We start from the raw sequence: 20415 nt of genomic DNA, 5'->3' as shown, positions 1-20415 counted from the left end.
CAATTGTCCAATGGAGTTAACATAATTCAATCAATTACGTCCATTAGGGTGTTCGCGGTCTGGATTGGATCGGTTTTGGAAGCAAAACTCATCCGATCCAATCCCTTCGGTTTGATCATCTAATCATCCATTCGGTTTGGATTTTTTTCAAATCCGATCCGATCCAATCTAATTTTTTTCGGTTTGGATTGGATCGGTTTTCGATTTTTTGAATATCTTAAAATTAGTTTCATGATTATTGTGCAAATAACATCTTTTGTATATATTACCTTTGTAAATTATTTTTTTGAAATACAAAAGTATCAGTAAACGATACTATAGTTTTTTTTTTTTTTTTGCAATGAGATATGAAGCTTTACACATATGAAATTTTGTTGATGAAACGCGACTAGGTTTTTTCTTGGGTTTAGTTGATGAGTCTTGAGTTTAAAAATTTTTGGGCTATGATTGGGGAAAGGACCAAGTAGGTAGAGGAGAATTAATATATTGGATCGGTTTGGATTGGATCGGTTTTCATCAACCCATCCGAAAACCGATCCAATCCAATTAAATTTTGTGGTTTTTTTTTCGGTTTTCGGTTTTTCGGTTTTCGGTTTATTCGGTTATCGGTTTTTCGGTTCGGTTTTCGCGGTTTGAATCGGTTTGGATCGATTGATGAACACCCCTAACGTCCATAAGTCAATATTATTACACAAGATAATCAAATAATCAAACTATTAAATTATAAAACACAAATTCCAATGAAGTTAATTAAAAGTTATATCATCAAACTCAGGCCTCTTTATCCTTCTCATGCACCTATAACAACATGGGAAATGAGATTCCTTACCCAAAAGAGAATGGCAGAAGAGAGGAGGCATCAGGATGAATCAACGGTGAGGAGAGAAGAACAGCTCGGCGGAGGAGAGGGAGAGAGAAGACCGAAAAGGACAGGAGAACCACCACCACGACAGACGAGATCATTGGATGGATCAGGGAAACTGTCTAGGTCTGAGAGAAAAGATCAGAAGAGAAGAGAGAAGAAGAAGAAGACAAATTCAAATTCCAAATCTAATTCTAGATATAGGCGACCAGATTTTGTCTTGTTTTTTGTTTTTACATACCAAATGATGTCGTTTTGTGTATAATTTTTTTTTAAATACAGTAATCTCTCTAACCCGGGAGTCATGAGTTCAACCAGAGGCTTCGAGAGTTAGAGAGGGTTAACATGCATGCAAGATCTAACCCCAAACCTCAAAAGAGGGGGTCAGCGACTCAGTAGAGTCGACCCCGAGATAAAACAGGGTTTTAAAATACTGGTCCCAGCTTTTGAATTAGCTTTTAGCTTGAGCTAGGTTTTGGAATTGAATCAGGTTCTCTGTACCATTTTTTATTTACAACGACAGGATTCTTTGTCAATGTCCTTAGCGTGGGCCTAGGCCTCTACTCTGTTTGCGCCAGAGAATGGGTCCCTAAGTGGGCCTTTACATCTACTGATGCTGAAATAGCAAGAGGAAAAGAAAAGAAAAGCATGGGGTGTTTTTCAAATTACACGACAGAAGAAATGACCGGGAGAAAAATCTGAAAAGGAAAGAAAGCATCCTTCAAATTGATATTGTTATGATTTATGAAGATGCAAGTTTTTCTCTTTTCTCCTTTGGGTGGTCTAGATAGGAAATGGGTTTATACTGCTTTCAAAGTAGTACAACAATAAGGTACTGGGTTAGTCTAGTGGTGTGGTGAAGGGTATGAATAATTACGTAATAGGTTACGTGTTAAATTTCTTAATGTATATTAAAAAAAAGTAATATAACAATATCAGTTCATGGTAACCCAGTTGGCTGAGAAGGGTTTAAAGTTTTAGTACTGAACTTGTCCCGAATTCTGAATTAGTACACAGAAAAATTAGCAGTGTGATAGTATTAAAAAAATAAAAAGGTATTACAACAATTGAGTTCTTTAGGAGGCTTTTGGTAGATGAGATGTTTTTTTTACCGGAAAAAAAATATTTCTTGGAATACGGTGGAGATTTTTTTTTCCCTAGATAAGTTACGAAAATGTGTTTGATAGGTTCAAAAATTTTCCAGAAACGTTGGATTAATTCTACGGATATTATAGAAAAATAAAAATACCTTCTATCAGATGATATTTTCGTTTGGAAATATCATGTGTAAAATGAAATAATGAAAAAAAAAAATTCTTGAAATTATTTTCAGTTTTCTTATACCAAATATTGGAAATAAATCTGCCTCACTCCACTTTCTCATAATTTCTAAAAAAATTTCCGTACCAAACAATCCCTTACGATTGGATCTACATGCAAGCCCAAAAACCGAATTAAGTATACAGAAACATGCAAAGAGAGTCCATATTCACCGTCCGTACCCACAAGGTGAAATTTTTTTACTTTTCAATAGTTGAATGTAATGGTTATGTTGCCCCTCCGTACCTAACAAATTCTCCTCCAAAGAAGTCCAAGTTAATCTGTTTCAAAGCATTCAACTGCAGCGACAGTGACGCCATTTCCCTTTTTTTCCCAATTAACATGGCAAAATATTCAAATTCTACAAGCCATATATTGCCAATAGGAAGAAAAGCAAGCTTCTTACATCATAGAGACTAGAGAGGTTCCCATTATTCAGAAAACCGAATATTTTCAACAACTGCGGTTTGCTTATTCATATATAAGGACAAAATTCTGGAGACATGAGTACTAATACTTAGTCATCCCCTTCATTTATTTCAAACAAAATTCTGGAGCCATGAGTACTAATACTTAGTCTTGACTATTTTTTTTATTTTTATTTTTTTTGTTGGTACAAATTTTCAAACACTAGTTGCTTGTGGTCGCACCCGTGTTATATTATAACCAATGTAAAAACACACACATCCAATTAAGTCCTCTTAGTCATATAAATATTTTGTATCAATCATTGTTTAATTTGCAGGCAATAGTCGTTGTATGTTTAGAATCTCCAAGCATGTGAAACAAATTATTCGCTCTCTTTGCTGGGGCCCTACAATGATCACTGTACCGGAACAGAACAAAAATCTCGGGTAGGAGAATGGGGTTGTGGCTAAGCAATCCCAAGTTTGATCTCCTATAATATATTGTTTTTGTAGTTAAACAAACCCCACGAAATTGCTTGTTTTGAATTCTTTGCATTTATTTAATTGAGTAAGGAACAAAATATATGTAACTGTATCTATATAATATAAGGGCAAGGACATGTAACTAATAAACAAATTGTTGATTATGATAGAGATGAATAACGTTATTTTGATAATGATTGAACTGATAATGGCTGTGTTGATGAAGGTAATATAAAATAACCTCGTCAGAATATTTGTCCCGGGTGAAGGGTAATTTATTCCTAGTTTTAAGAAAGTGAAGGAAAATAATCATAAGGCACAAGTTTAATGCACAGCGCAATGCAGAGCACTAATGTAGGCTCTTTCACAAAAAAAAAAGGTTTTTACCCCTTTAATATATCAATTTGATATTTGATTTCCAATATTTATTAATATGGGTTATTTATTGTCGTGGGGACTCGGGCGACACTAAGTGTCGTCCTCCACCGACACTCATGCGATTGTGTCTAGTGGCATAATTTCATTAGTCCCGTTATCATAAAATTTCGGAAGACCGTAATTTTTGACTCGGATATCCAAATTAGATAAAAAAAATTTTGATTTCATATAAATTTTTGAGATCTACACAATGACACTTCATTTGACATATTTTATCTTCTACAAATATAATTCAAATTTGTAACAATAGTTTCACAATCACAAAAGCATTTAGATTCAAATTCAAATTTGCAACAATAATTCTATCTATTAGAGTTGCAGCAGCACTTGTGTGAGACAATAATTAATTTCAATTTTTGTTTTTGTGAAGAAAACAAAACGAAAAAAAAGTTGGAGCAAAAATAAGGTGTCATTGCCTAAATCTCAGAAATTTATGTAAAATAAAAAAATCATCTAATTTAAATACTTAAGTCAAAAGTTATGATATTTCGAAGTTATATGGTAGCGGGATTAACGAGATTGTGCCAGTTGACATAATCATAAGAGTGTCGCGGGGAAAAGGGGTGACACTCAGTGTTACTGGGTCCTACGACATTAGACAACTTCTGTTGATAAATATCAGGAATCAAATATCAAATTGATAAAATAAAAATTTAAAAATCCTCCATTGCTCAAAAGCCCTGATGTCAATGTCACATCCTCGTTAAAAATTGACTACGTCAAGTCCGTGGAAGGTTATTATTAAACAAATAATTGCAGGTGAACGGTGCAAAATTATGATTCTGCAAGAGTTATTACCTCTCAAGAAGTTAAGGTGAGAATATTCTTAACACATATAGCAAAGATTTGCATCGACATAAGCGGAATACATGGCCATCATGCATAGTTAAAAGAAGAGTAAATATTTTTTTGGTATCAGCAAATTTCACGATGCCTACTTTAGTTTCTAGCAAATGAAAAGGTCCAGTATCTAAATTTTTCAAAATGGATCTTAAAAAATTCAAAATAGACCATTTTAGTTGAAATTGCGGTACTTCACAAATTCAAAAAAACGCATATTAGTCCTTAAAATGACTAAAATGGGTCCATTTTGAATTTTTTTAAGAAGAACGAGGGGTCATTTTATTTGCTAGGGACTAAGGCGGGTATCGTGAAATTTATTGAGGACCAAAAAGATATTTACTCATAAAAGAATTGAATCCTGTTGCCTGTGGAAAATTAGTGGTGGTCGGGTCGGGTAGCTGGACCATAGGGGAATTCTCGGGCCAAGCCCAATCAATGACTTACGAATCAAACTTCAGTTTAGGCCATGAATATCATTATCGTTCGAAAAGCCGAGTCGAAGTATTTTTGCTGCGATATGCGGTAGCAATATTTTCTTTAAAGAAAAATCATATCTTTATAGATTATTATAAAACAACAATGAATATAAATTGTCTCTTACCAATATAATACTATTATGTTTAAAAAACATATTGTTTAGGCCGGCCCATTTTATAGGCCCAATCAGTTGGGTTTAATTTTAAAAGCCTATACCTAAAACCTTTTAGAAGGTATCCATGATGTGCCATTAGAGGTTTATTATTGGAATTTTTTTCCGTATCCCCACACTGCCGCCCTTTGTGCACAGCAAGGCGCATATCTTGTCTTAGTGATAAGACAAGAGTAGGTAGTACAACTCAAGACATTCTCTCTCCCACGCAGGGAGAATTTGTCCTCTCTAAATATCTCCTTCACCATCAAAAAGAAAAGAAAAAGAAATACGAAGATTGAATGGAAAAAAAAAGTAAAGATAGACCCAACCCAACCAATCTCTACAATCAAAAGTTTTAAGCTTAAATCTTAGCCCATTCATTTGTCTCTGTTTTTTTAACATAAATTTTATTAGCTCTAAATCTTAATAGACATCAACTATTCCTGAAATTCAATCTTCATCAAGTGGAGGAGAATCTCACGGGATTTTTCATATTTTTTTGTAAAGTAAAAGTGGCCAACTTTAGATCAAATAGACATCGACAGAGGTGAATTTTTGATCGATTAAACTCTACAATTATACAATATTTTAAAATATCTTTTTGTGGTGTTTATTTTTTTTTAATTATCATTATCGATTATTTCTTTAAAAACTTTGGTTGATTTACCAAAGCTTTACTTTAGGAGTGGAAGCAAAAATCATGATTTTTTTTTTTTTAAATTCGGGGATGCCACCTCCGAACCTCGACTTGTAAATGCGCAGAGATAATTTTTTTTTCTGGGTCCGCAAATTACACCCGAGGATACATCTATGAACTCGCTTTCCAAGCCCCTGTACATAATTTTTTCTTAGATATTTTTTCCCTTTTGATTTATATTACATTTGAATATAAAAATACCGGTAAATATATGAAATTCTTTCCAGTTTCATACCTCTTTCTCCCGAGATAACACCGACAAGACATCTTTGGTGCAACTTACACCTATAACCATAGTAGTTAAAATTGAGATTTTACCTAAAATTGGAAGGAGATTAAAAATCCTAAAACGTAAAATCGTAACGTAAAAAAAATTGTAAAAATGTAAAAACATTTAAAATTTTGATGAAATCGTTTTGATTAAACAAAATCGTAAAATTGTAGATTTAAATCGGAATTTTAATTACCATGCCTATAACTAATGTAAAATATAAATATTCCTCATATGATTTACAATCACAAAATTTGTACCGCTTTTTTTTTGTTTTTTTTTTCAGTAAACAAATTTGTACCGCTTTTATAACTGAATGTCTGTATCAAATAATAACAATCTGTTGTAAATAATATTGATTTAGTTATTATTTAGTTTTTATTTAGTCATTTATTGTTGTATTGGGTCAAGTCCTTTGTTGTATTGGGCCAAAGCCCATTAGGTTAAAAGTAGGTCAAATATTCTCTATAAATAGAGAACCCTTTGTACAGATTATTTACAATTCTATAATATATCAGAATACCCTTTTTCAAGTTGGTATCAGAGCTCTCGATCTGAGGGCTTTGCTTCCGCACATATTATCTTCTTTTTTAACAAAACCCTAATTTCTTTGCCTCTTGCCGCTACCGGAAAATTTTTCCGGGGACCTTTTGGACCAAGGGGACCATTGTTGACCTTATTTTTCCTCCGATCTATCATTCTACGCAGTGTTCCTCCGCCACAAACGACTGAAACACCTCCGATCGCCTCCAATCAGATCTGTCTTCACCGTTTGGACCACTTTCCGGCGACTTTTCAACCGCGACCACCCACAGACAGGTGTGCGCTCACCGGACGACCACACCATAAAAATCTCAGCCGGCGAAGCCCATCCACGCGCTCTCACGCGCCGCCCCTTTCCCGGCGAGTGAATCCCACGCGCAGCTCCTTTCTCCGGCGCGTGGAGGCGCGTGCGGCCGTGTTTTTGGACCGGACCACCACCATTCTTCTCATCTTCTTGTCTTCTGTCTGGATCTATAATTATTTTTCTGATCAGAGGTCATTTGATATTCTGTTTGGTTGATTTTATCGCTGGTTGTTAACTTTTTTTGTTAAAGAATGGCTGAGCATGATAGTTCTTCGATCTTATCTGGTAAGAGCACACGTTCTATATCTCTTCTTGCTTCTTGCACTGATTTTAAAACCTCATGGATTTTGGATTCTGGTGCAACTGATCATATGGCTTGTCGTACTGAGTTATTTTGTTCTTGTCATCCTACTGTTGGTAGTCATACTATATCCGTAGCTGATGGATCCCATAAATCAGTTATTGGTTCTGGTAACATTCAAATTCAACCTTCCTTGTTTCTTAAAAATGTTCTTTATGTTCCTCAGCTTTCTACTAATCTTATCTCCACTCAAAAACTTACAACTGATTTGAATTGTTCTATCACATTTTTTCCTTCTCATTGTCTTATTCAGGATCTTACCACGAAGAAGACAATTGGAGTTGCTAATGAACAGGATGGGTTGTATCATCTCCTTCCAGACCATGCTAGCAAAAATCAGTTATTAATGACACGTCATCCTTCTACTGCAGAGTCTATGATTTGGCTCCATCACAAGTGTCTCGGGCATCCACCATTTAGTCTTTTGAAGTCTATGTTCCCCTCTCTGTTTCTCAATAAGTCGGTTGAGACCTTTCATTGTGATGTTTGTGAATTTGCAAAACACCATCGAGTGTCATTTCCTTCTAGCACTATTAAAAGCAGAGAACCTTTTTCTCTTATCCATTCTGATGTTTGGGGCCCTTCTAAAGTGCACAGTGTTTCAGGTGCTAGATGGTTTGTTTCTTTTATTGACGATTGTACTCGGATAACATGGATATACTTGATGAAAGACAAGTCTGAAGTACCAGAGATATTTATTCGGTTTCATCACATGGTTGAGACTCAGTTTGGTAAGGGTATTAAAAGACTCAGATCTGATAATGGTACTGAGTACGTCAATCAACGCCTGTCACAATTCATTTCAGACAGAGGTATGATTCATGAGCTCACATGTGTTGATACCCATCAACAAAACGGGGTTGCTGAAAGGAAAAATCGTCACCTTCTTGAAGTTGCTAGAGCACTACTTTTTCAGACATCTGTTCCTAGTTCTTATTGGGGAGAAGCAGTATTAGCTGCAACTTTTTTGATCAACCGTTTACCTTCACGGGTCCTTAACAATATCAGTCATATTCATTCCATGACTTCCTTCTTTCCTTCTGTTCCCATATTGCAGAGCCTTCCACCAAGAGTGTTTGGATGTGTTGCCTTTGTCCATGTTCATAAACAACATCAGAGTAAGTTGGATCCTAGGGCTCTTAAGTGTGTCTTCCTTGGTTATAACCCTTATAAAAAAGGGTACAAGTGTTATCATCCACCAAGTCGGGAATTTTTTGTTTCTATGGATGTCACCTTTCAAGAATCTGAATCTTATTTCCTGGGTCCTCATCATCAGGGGGAGAATAGTTCTTCAGAAGACTCGTCCCCTTCCTTCTTTGAGTCTAGATCAATCTTCTCTCTTCCTAGTGTGTCTGCTCCTGGTGTGTCAGAACCTTCAAATACACCTGAGATACAACCCATACTGTCTCACCAGCAACCTCAATCGTCTGAACCATTGGTAAGTCCTGAATCTCCTATTTCTTCTGAATCTCCTGTTTCTGATTCTAATATTATTTCCTCTCATGATTTGTCTATTTCTTCTGATATCTCTAATGACTTACCCATTGCTTCTACTTCTGATGACTTACCTATTGCTCTTAGAAAAGGAAAAAGATCTTGTCACAAGAAAACTTGTTCCTCCTGTCCCTCTTGTACTCAATACCCTATCTCCCACTTTGTTTCCTCTGCTAATCTTTCTGTGCAGCACAAAAGCTTTGTTTCAGCACTAGATTCTATTGCAATCCCAAAATCAGTACATGAAGCCTTGAAAGATAGGAATTGGGCTCAAGCCATGCAAGAGGAGATGAATGCTTTGGAGAAAAATAAAACATGGGAGGTTATTGATAGACCCAACGGAAAGAAAGCAGTAGGGTGCAGATGGGTTTATACCCTGAAATATAATTCTGATGGCACTCTTGAGAGATATAAGGCTCGATTAGTGGCCAAAGGTTACACTCAAACCTATGGCATTGATTATGAAGAAACCTTTGCTCCAGTTGCAAAGATGAATACAGTGAGAATCTTGTTATCCCTTGCTGCCCATTACAATTGGGATATAAATCAATTTGATGTGAAAAATGCTTTCCTCAATGGTGAGTTAGAAGAAGAAGTCTACATGGAAATCCCGCCTGGTTTTGATTCTGTGAAGGGGGAAAATAAAGTTTGTAGATTAAAAAAGGCCTTGTATGGATTGAAGCAGTCACCTCGTGCTTGGTTTGGAAGATTTACTAAGGTTATGATGACCTTAGGATACAGACAGAGCCAAGGAGATCACACTCTTTTCTTCAAGCACTCCCAAAATGGGAAGCTTACTGTGCTCCTTGTATATGTTGATGATATTATTATCACAGGTGATGATTTTGTGGAGAGACAGATTCTGCAAACACGGCTTGCCTCTGAGTTTGAAATCAAAGACCTTGGGAAACTGAGATATTTCCTAGGGATAGAAGTAGCTCATTCAAGCAAAGGAATTTTTATCAGCCAGAGGAAATATGTTCTTGATCTTCTCAAAGAAGCAGGAAAGCTCGGGTGTAAACCCTCTAATACTCCTATTGAGCAGAATCACAAGATGGGCTATGAAGAAGAGAGTCCTCCAGTTGATAAAGGACAATATCAACGGCTAGTTGGGAAATTGATATATCTGGCTCATACTAGACCAGACCTAGCTTATGCTGTTAGTGTTGTCAGTCAGTTTATGCACGATCCAAAAGAAAAACACATGCAGGCAGTAGAGAGAATTCTTCAGTATCTTAAAGGTACTCCTGGTAAAGGATTGTTATTCCGACGTATATATCTGGCCCATACTAGACCAGACCTAGCTTATGCTGTTAGTGTTGTCAGTCAGATTATGCACGATCCAAAAGAAAAACACATGCAGGCAGTAGAGAGAATTCTTCAGTATCTTAAAGGTACTCCTGGTAAAGGATTGTTATTCCGACGTGATGGCAATCTATCTTTAGAAGTCTACACAGATGCTGATTATGCTGGATCCGTGACTGACCGTCGTTCTACCACTGGTTATTGCATGTTTCTTTGCGGTAACTTGGTGACATGGAGAAGTAAGAAACAAGATGTGGTTGCCAGATCAAGTGCAGAAGCTGAATTTCGAGCTATGACTCAAGGCATTTGTGAGTTACTGTGGCTGAAAATTGTTCTTGATCATCTCAAAATAAAATGTGAGGGACCTATGAAGCTGCTATGTGATAATAAGTCCGCTATTTGTATAGCTCATAATCCAGTTCAACATGATCGGACTAAACATATTGAGGTTGACCGCCATTTCATCAAAGAGAAACTTGATAGCGGGTTGATTACCACTCCATACATTCCCACTAGGCGTCAATTGGCTGATCTATTAACAAAGGGGCTTCCTTCAGACAGATTTCAAGAACTTACTAGCAAGCTGGGAATGATAAATATTTATTCCTCAGCTTGAGGGGGAGTGTTGTAAATAATATTGATTTAGTTATTATTTAGTTTTTATTTAGTCATTTATTGTTGTATTGGGCCAAGCCCTTTGTTGTATTGGGCCAAAGCCCATTAGGTTAAAAGTAGGTCAAATATTCTCTATAAATAGAGAACCCTTTGTACAGATTATTTACAATTCTATAATATATCAGAATACCCTTTTTCAAGTCAATCTATCTTTTGATAAACTCACGTAAATTGATCGTGACATTAACATATTTAAGGGGACAATGAAAAAATAATTTTACTTTAAATAATGTTTTGATTTAATTATAAAAACTTCAATCACTGGAAAATGAGCAACACTACAACACAAAAGAGAGGTCTGAACAAGTAAACTCATTTTTTTTATTAGTTCTTTTGGTAGACATCCTTTTTAAGCCAGCTAAAAGGGAAATACGAAGTGATGACATTCGATCACTGCCATGGGAATAAAAGGATTTGCCTCAGCATTCCCAAATAGTTAATGAGTTTATCATCTATCATTTAACATGACTACAAAAATTTTTCTACACACACAACATTTTGTGGGGCCCGCAGCAAAAAAAAAAAAAAAAAAACTTTGGCACGCAAAACGAATCTCTATAACATAACACAATCATTTTTCCTACAACATAACTCTTATAAAACCCATACTTAATTTATCCATAAAAAGTACTTTAACCAACTACTAAATCATGGTTGCGTTGACTGATTAAATTTGCATTTTTCAGCAACATATTTTTTATTTTTCTTTATTGTTATCTGTAACTTAATTGAATAGCACAACACTCTATTGATGAGAAGAAGCGTAAGAATGAAGGAGATGATGGATGGAATTTGGCTTATCGGAAAGTCAGATGATGACACGTATTATCACAAGGGTAAGGACAATCAATGGCCTTAACACGTGCTCGGTCGAAATACCAGTCTCCAACAGCCACAGCAATTCCCTGCATAATGTCAATAACTACATGTTAGATACATAAATATCTTTAAATCAAAGATATTATCAGAAGGGAATTACAAATACTGACCACAGCAATGTTATATTAGCAAACAATCACCATTAAGTAGCATATTCCAAAATCAAGCATATATATATATATATATATATATAGAGAGAGAGGTAGGATCCTTTGACACCAGTGTCAAATTTAAAGTTTGACACCTCATCTGAGAGTCGTTAGATCAAAAAATATCAATGGTGTCACATGCTTACGAATTAGAGTCGTTGATATTTTTTGATCTAACATGTCACATTTTCAACTGATACTGCATTAGTAAAGTGCCAGATTCACCTTGTTCCTAATAACTGGAGAATTTTCAGCGAACCATGTATCCTGCCTCTCGGTTTGGCAGTGAGCAAAACATGAATTAATAAACAATCCATTTCGGTTTGATCTTGAGAAGTCTTTAATAGCATTCAGCATGTGATTCCTGAATCCTGTATTAAAGAGACTGAAATGTCTTAATCAACTGAATAATTTATTCAAGACCTCTCTCTACTTGTAATGAATGTTATTTCTCATACATCATATCACCTTGCAGAAATTGAATTTGTGATCTAGTGCATTTAGCATGGTTTAATCTGCATTCATGCCAATAGCCATGGGGATCTGCTGATGGAGGAGCTATACTGGCCTGGATCTGATGACAGGCAAGAAAATGTAATTGTTTAGTCGAATCTGTCAACAATTAATTTAATGACCACTACTGGCAGAGCTAATATAATATGATTAAAACTACCAGTTGATAAAATCAGACAATTCACCTGCCATGAATCATAAGCAGCATTAAGAATGAATAGCGGGGTTCTAACACTGGCAATCAAGTTCTGAGGGAAGAAGCACTGAAAAGGGATAAAAAAACCACTCATTGAAAGTTCAATTAAGGGCAGGCAACAGTGATAGATCCATTTTCTGCATATTCTTTCAAATGAAATTCATATTCCTAAAACTTTCACATAAGAGAATTCGATGATTACCGAGATGGGGTCAAGGTGATTAGTACAGATATGTGGCAGATTATTCTGTGCTCTCTGCAATGATTAAACAAATATTTATCAGCACGCTATAAAAAGTTATGACCATGTCAAATGAACAAGTTTTCAAACCATAGAAACTATTTGGCATGGGCTAGATACAGTTTACATTAAAGAAAGGTTCAAAATTAACTGCTAAAAATGAGTTCCTACTCAGGTTAAGCAAAAAAATCATGTGAAAGATCAATGACCAAACAGGATATGTCCACCATGATGCTTGAGTAAAACTGACATTTCATTTAACATCAGCTTTTGGTTCTGAAGTTGTTGAACCACATACTGTAAGTCAATTGTCAAGAGATGACAATGAAATATAGAAGTGCTTTCTTAATACATTTTGCTTTCAGACTATAATACTATAATAAATTGGCAGCCTGATAACCAATGTGGTACCTGCAATCCTACGACACCACTGTATAAATTCCTGAGGGTATGCCCGCCAGATACATCAATCCTATAATGCCAAAGGGAACAACAATTAACAACTAATTTAAGAAAGTTCTGTGAAGATGGTGGAAATGGCATTGAAAGCATGAAATACTGCAGTTTGTCACTTACGCATCAAGAAACAATCCAGCATCACTTAGACACTTCACTTTGGTAGTCATGGGAAAGAGACCTCGAAATTCATCACAGTGTATGATAGTAGCCAGGCCACCGGCTGAGCATCCCGAAAGAAGAGCCTGAAGCAAAATTAGTTGTACATAACATGAGAAGAAAGATTATTAAAATAGCATTATATATGTGTATGTACAAATGTGTCTACAACCTGGTTGGCAAAACGCATTCCCTTTGACATTAAATCTTCCATTGCAGCTGCCCAAATACGCTGTCCTCTAAATTGCAGTTCTGCAGTCTATCTCAACAGACAATTTATGCAAGTAAACCTAGTTGAATAACCCCCATTTCTTCATATGAATGTCAAATAAATTCAAGTTATGAATGTCAAATAAATTCAAGTCTATATCTGGCAATGAAGTCATCTGTCCATTTATATTTGGTTGACTAGCGGTGTATGGAATCTTATACTGTCAGTAAACCATATGGTACCACCAGTTTGAATTTTTTTTTTAAATCTTTTACTTCAAATGTAAAAGCATGACGTGAAACTTTCAAATTTAAACTCCTTCACTTGAACCTCTAAATTGAGCAGGTCACAAATCTTATTTAGCATATTATACTAAATTTGTAAGCCAACAACTTTTGTTAATTCATCTTCTTGCAATTAAAGTAGAATTAAGTATCATTTCAAGATCAAGATATCAAAATCTACCCGATCTTCGCCATCCCCAGAAAATGAGGCACCATCACAATAACGAAGCTTTACTCTGTTCCAATTGAAAAAATCTGCAAATATGAGGAACAATAACTTGAGCAAAACGGGTAATGCCTATAACAAGAAAAAGAGAAGAGCAAAACTTGAGCACTCCAGAATCCAGATAGTTCAATTGAATGGAAACCTGGATTTTCTTCAGCATTATTGCTTAGTATTCCCGTAAAAGGTATCTCCTTTTCCATGAATGCTGATGATCCGCGCCGTGTTTTCTTGCGATAAACACATGTTCTAATATTATTACACCATCCACCTCCCTGCCACAGTATTTTTCACTTGAATATCACTATAAATTTCTAGGCTAGCATCTTGATCAACACATAATGCTTCAAAATGAAATCAATGACATTTGTGGAACCTAAAGCTTTAGTCATGTCATGCCACAAAAATGGGATTCCCACAACACATTCACAAGAAAGGCTCTTGAAGTGCCAAAAGAAAGACTTATCAACCTTAATACCATATTCTTTAAAGTTACAAGACATTTTATGTAGTATACAAATCTATCATAGAAAATAAGCAGAACAATTAGAAAGATCAACTGATACCTCTAAATTAATAACCCAACTGTTTGCTCCTGATCCATATCCCCGATGCAAATGATAACCAGGTAAGGTTCCATCCAAGCAGACTGCCAGAGCAAAAGAAAGGAACTATATTTAGCCAAAGGCCAAATAATTATTAATTGGCATATTTTTCCATAAATATATTTCAGATTCTTTATGTAGAAACGTTCATATTTAAGTTAGTTAATAATTATTTGACATACGCAAGGATAATGTAACAGAGAGACAGGATCAAGGATTAAGTACCAGTAGTAAGAAAGGGGAACAAAACAGAATAGGTCGACATATTGGTCAAATTAACCAAATTGAATAATATTAATAACGAGATTAACGGATTTGTATTGAATAACATGCAACACATTTATAAATACACACGAGCAAAACGGGAAGAAATAAATTGAGTGCATTGTAAGTAACAATCTATTATTAAAATGAGAAAAGAAAGAAATTATATATCCATTTGTTTCAAGAGCTATTTTCCTCATAAGATAAAAAAATAAAATAAAATAAAAACATAAAATTAAGAAGTTAGAGATAGAGAGAAAAATAAAGAGTTGACAGGAAATGAGAAAGGTTGCAATTAAATTGTACCTGCTCCTTTAGCAGCAGCACTATGAATAAGGGTGAGTCCTACCAGCAGAGGATTCCTCCCGAGCAAGGATAAGGATGCTTCATGAGACTCCAACAAAGAAAGCTCCGTTTCATTGAAGTGATATTCATAGCCTACAAATCCATCAACCCAGTTGCTTAAAACAATTCCTATTGCAATGCCAACCCAGAAAAGTCTCGCCATGCCTCTTCTTTATTTGGGAGAAACAACACTAAGCTCTACACTTTGCTGGGGTACTCACAAATCACAATGCACAGCCAAATCTGACATTAGCAACAAAAGAAAAACCTTTTTATTCAGTATGTTTCGCCCCTCATAAATTTCTTAAATTTCGGAGCTAATTAAGGAAGACTTACGAGGTAATAAGAGAGATAAAGAAGGAGATTTATACAAACAAGTGTTTGCCGGGCTTTTTTAAGGATTTCATTTTGGTACGTTTGGAATCTTACAAAGTTTAAGATTTTAAAGGGAAAGCTAAATAAACAGCTGGTGAACACCGTTCGTGTCACAGACATTCGTTGCACATCTTTGTTGCATTTATTACGGGGTTTAATGTTTCTCGTTATATAAATTTATTTTTTACATATATATAGGGTTCTTCTAATTTATGTTGTATGAGAGAAGAAAATCTTTCGTATTATAGACACAGATATGGTGGAATCCATCATTTACAACAAAAAAAATGTCACAATTTTCAATGGATGATAAAACTATTTTTATGTTACACAAGAGTAATTTTTTCCATATATAAAAGTATATCAGATTCAAATGAGATTTAGAGATAAAAAGAGAAAGAAAAAATAATAGACCTTGTATATTTTTGGTTTTAATTTTTTTACATTGAATATAGATAAGTTATTTATATTTACTCTCGAAATAATGTTATTTTGGGTTGAAAGATTAAAAATTTATAATGAGAAAAATTATTATAACCCTGAAATAAATTATAATTGCAAATATATCTTGATTTTCGCCCAAAACAATGTCGTTTTGAGTTCAATGTAGATAATTTATCTATATTTTTTGATATATATTTTTAGGTTTATATAGAAGATAAATTTATTTCCTATAACGTTAAAAATATTAAATCTTTTATTTTAATCTACTTTTTGGAGTTACCCAACCCTAATTATCTCTTTGAGACGAGTTGGCTCCCTCCGGTATCCCCACGAGCTTCGACTCTTTGAGTCGGCTATGAGACTAATCCGGAGTGCGGGGGAATAGTGATGGCTAAAGGTTATTATTTTAATCTACTAATAATATTCAATGAAGCTATACAATTAAAAAATCTTTTATGATAACTAATATATAAAAAATTAAATTTTTATAACATATCAATAAGTAATCAAATGATGATATAAACAAACTTTCTTTGGGATAATAAATCAAAATTATATTTTTCCTTAATTTTGCACAATTTAAATAATCATGTAATGTATAAAAAAAATCATGTAAACTTAAAATTAAATATATATTAAAAAATTAGTGCCACAAATATCAATTAACATATTCGTGGCAAAAGAAAAGGAAAAATAAAATAAAAATCGAAACTAAAAGGGCACTCTGAATTTACTGAGAGCACGGGACATGGCGGTGAGCGGTGGTTGTATTTGTATGACCGTTGGGTAGTTCTTCCTCGTTTTCTTATTAATTGATCTCCGGTGTTTGCTAAGATATTTTTTATTTTGTCCTCGTGGACATCCGATCAAATTGAAAAGATACAGAGATATTTTTTATTTTATTTTATTTTGGCTAATGATCTTCTCGTCAGCCTGAGAAAACAATAAAATATGTGATAACTAAGAGGAAAAACTATTGTTATCTCACATCATATAAATTTTTTCTCCTACACATCCTTTGATTACTGTGTCACTTTTTTCTTTTCTTTTCTTTTATTTTTTCAGGTAGTGGAGCTCACTAGTTTATTTCTATTACATGAGATAACTATCTCCTTTGACATGAGATTAATAAAACCCTAACTAAAAATATATGGAAAAAAGATGTGACATTTTAAATGACACATCTTATATCTTTTTACTCTCTCAAAAAAGTGGGACTCACAACTTTAAAACTTCCCCTCACTCTCATGATTTATCTCTTTCTTTCACTTAAAATGATCCAATTTTGTGTCCTTGAAAATAATACACAATTTTCTCAAAATATATATAGTGTTATACATTTGGCGTAATATTTTATAAAATTAAAATTATTGAAATTTTTCTTATTATTTCCTCTGCATTTAGTTAGTGATCCTTTCACATGATCTATATGATGTGAGATCATCAGTTTATTTAATTGTCCTAAAATAAACTGAAAACATCTCTCAAAATCTTTGGCTTACATAAATTAGGAGAAGATTATAGTTACTACTAATTAAGTTTATTATTTCTTATTATTAAATTTTAACAGTTGATTTTCGTTAATCTAACGATTATAATTTAGTAAAAATTAAAAATTAATTAATAAATTATAACCATCATATTAGCAAAAATTAACGATTAAAATTAATGATAAGAAATGGTAAATTTAATTAGTGATAAATATAATCTTTGTCAACTAATTAATGCCTAATTATCATTTCCATAATTTCAATCCAAGAAAGTTCCAAATTTAGGTTGAGTTATCGGTTAATTGAGCAATAATTTTGAATAACATAATTAGCTAAACATCACAATAATTAGACGTAGTTCCCAGTTCAGAACCGCCGCAAGAGCAAAGAAATAAAAATTGAAAATTGAAGCTCGAATTCCATATGCGGATCCATTTTATTACTCTCTTTAATATATTTATATATAATAAATTATAGTTTTCACTCTTAAAAATAAAATATTCCTTTATACATTTTTTCCCGGTAAACAAAGCCTTATATACATTTTTTATTAAACACATGTTATTTCTTTTACTTTAATAATTTTTTATATTCAATACTCTCTGTTTATTTTTTTTGTTTTTTTTTTGTTTATTCTCTTTATTATTTATAAAATAAAAAATATTTATTCTTTATTAATGTATTCAATTAAACATTAATTAATTATGCATGTATCTTTTTTTTTTTTTTGGAGATTATTATGCATGTATCTTTATTTTATAATCTAAAGTTTTATTTTCAAAAATTCTTTCCATTTACATTTTTTACATTCTACGTAAATTTAAAAATACTTATAAAAAATAATACTAGTAAGATGCAAAGCAAGTGTGGAACCCTGGAAAAGAACAAATTGCTTTTTAATTTTTAATTTTCATTCGGCCATGGGTACCAAACTTTTTTTGCTTAGGGGGATCAAATATGCGTTACTTTTCAATGTCCATTTCGAATTAGTATTTTTATTTTGACTACTTGAAGTGCAACAATAAACACCAGCCACCATCGCGCTACCCAAGTTAGTATCTTCGTTGCGTGTACGCAACTTCTCCGTATCTACGCTACCCCTTTTCTCCCATTTTCACTTTTGCCTATCAGTTTTTGTTTTTTGTTCTACACCTAAAACATACCTTTTTTTACTCAAACTAGCACCCCTTCTCCAACCTTAATTAATTCCATCATTTTGCATGGAGCTGCGAGTGAGCCACATGTTAGTGTCAAGTACTAAAGTAGTTCTTCTTGATGTGTATATCTTAATAATTATTGTTAAGTAACTTTCATGGAAGGGTGGACTATTTAAAGTACGAAAATGACTCTCATTAACCCATTTCATTTCTTGTTTTTATTTAAATTTTCTCATCAATATGTAGCGTGATGGTCAAATTATAAATCATAACGTTGTCCCGATCACGTGCACTAGACATAAAGATTAATGGTGAACCCCAATTCATGATCCCGAATAATGATACTCACAACAACTAATAAAAAAGAAAGGGTAAGATAGCGGGGGTGCATGTGACTCTGTGAGTGCTTCATGTCCCGAAGTCACATGCGCGCGATGCATCTTTTAGGCAAATGCCACACACTGCTACCTATCCCATGATGTTGCTGTCATGCACAAACAATTCAGCTAACACTAATTTAGGCAAGCTAAAAGGCAGCGAAATATATTAGATGGGGCAAAAAATGTAGGTCTCTATGGCATTCATCTAGCAAGACTTGATCTTTATGTACATTATAAAACACACCATGTTATTCTCCGCATTGCAGAAGTACTATAATGCACAAAACTTATTATATTTATTCTCAGTGGCTTACAGCCCCCAATAGCAAATCACGAATAATATACTAGGAGGGTACTTTAGTTCTCTGGCAAATGGTAATCCCTCCCTGATGGTATTTGAATTCTCTATGTTAGTTTGTATATTGTAAAGTTTTGTTCATTGTGTATATTAACATTGGGAAAAGTGTGTATCCTTTTAAAGGATACACACTTATATCCTTTTAGGAGAGATAAAGATATTAGAGTAGCATTAATTTGTTAGGATCCTGATTGTAACTATCACGGTTTGTTACCTTGTATATTAAAATAGATTAGCTTGATTTATGCTTTCTGTTCCTTAGTTTTAGCTGATTTCCTGATGTAAATAGATTAGCTTGATTTATGCTTTCTGTTCCTTAAGTTTAGCTGATTTCCTGATGTAAATAGATTAGCTTGATTTATGCTTTCTGTTCCTTAAGTTTAGCTGATTTCCTGATGTAACCAATTGTAAATCTTGGTCTATATAATAGACCCAATTTGATATATCATCAAGCTGCGAATGACAGCAACTTCTGTTATGGTATCAGAGCTTGACGATCAACAAGCCTTCATTTTTTTTTTTTTTCATCATGACTTCCGCACCTAAAACCTTCAAGGTTTCTGATTCTAAGTCACCCTTTTACCTGCACCCATCCGACAATCCTGGTGCTGTTCTCACCACGGTCATCCTCCGTGGACAATCCAATTATGAAAATTGGGCTGCTCATACTTCTCTGCCTTCGGTTCCTTCTGAGCCGTCATCAGCATCCATCTCCATGGCAGATTTTACACCAGAAGTTCTACAACATCTCATGTCCTTGGCTGTCTCTTCTGCCCCTCCAGTTGATAAACTTACGGGTAAGATTTTACACCCATCTTGGATCATCGACAGTGGTGCATCCCAACACATGACGGGCACACTCTCCTATCTATCCAATGTGCATTCTATTTCTCCTTGTTCTGTGGGACTGCCGAATGGAGTTCATGATATTGCTACGCAATGTGGCAGCATTACTTTGGGCTCTTCTCTTCATCTCTCCAATGTTCTTTATGTCCCTTCGTTGGCTTGTAATTTGATTTCTGTATCTCAGCTTCTGCGCCAGTCTTGCTTGG

The 20415-nt window shown here is 34.3% G+C and overlaps 1 protein-coding gene across 1 annotated transcript; it reads right to left on the bottom strand.

The window, feature by feature from the left end:
* Positions 1 to 11383: 11383 nt before the first annotated feature.
* Positions 11384 to 15322, bottom strand: LOC133309425 (pectin acetylesterase 10). Its single transcript, XM_061510190.1, has 12 exons — positions 15121 to 15322; positions 14512 to 14594; positions 14091 to 14220; positions 13904 to 13977; positions 13400 to 13486; positions 13189 to 13313; positions 13024 to 13084; positions 12574 to 12627; positions 12361 to 12438; positions 12131 to 12236; positions 11888 to 12033; positions 11384 to 11539 (listed from the first exon to the last, which is right to left on the bottom strand). The coding sequence occupies exons 1-12, from the start codon at positions 15320 to 15322 to the stop codon at positions 11432 to 11434; spliced, it is 1254 nt and encodes a 417-aa protein (XP_061366174.1). The 3' UTR covers positions 11384 to 11431.
* Between the last annotated feature and the right edge of the window lie 5093 nt (positions 15323 to 20415).

Source organism: Gastrolobium bilobum, unplaced genomic scaffold (genome assembly GCF_033153095.1).
Source record: "Gastrolobium bilobum isolate Gb01-03AN ecotype WA unplaced genomic scaffold, APGP_CSIRO_Gbil_v1 utg2122, whole genome shotgun sequence".
NCBI classification, from domain to species: domain Eukaryota; kingdom Viridiplantae; phylum Streptophyta; class Magnoliopsida; order Fabales; family Fabaceae; genus Gastrolobium; species Gastrolobium bilobum.
Note: the sequence above shows the minus strand (reverse complement) of the source record. Positions and strands in the feature narration are given on the sequence as shown.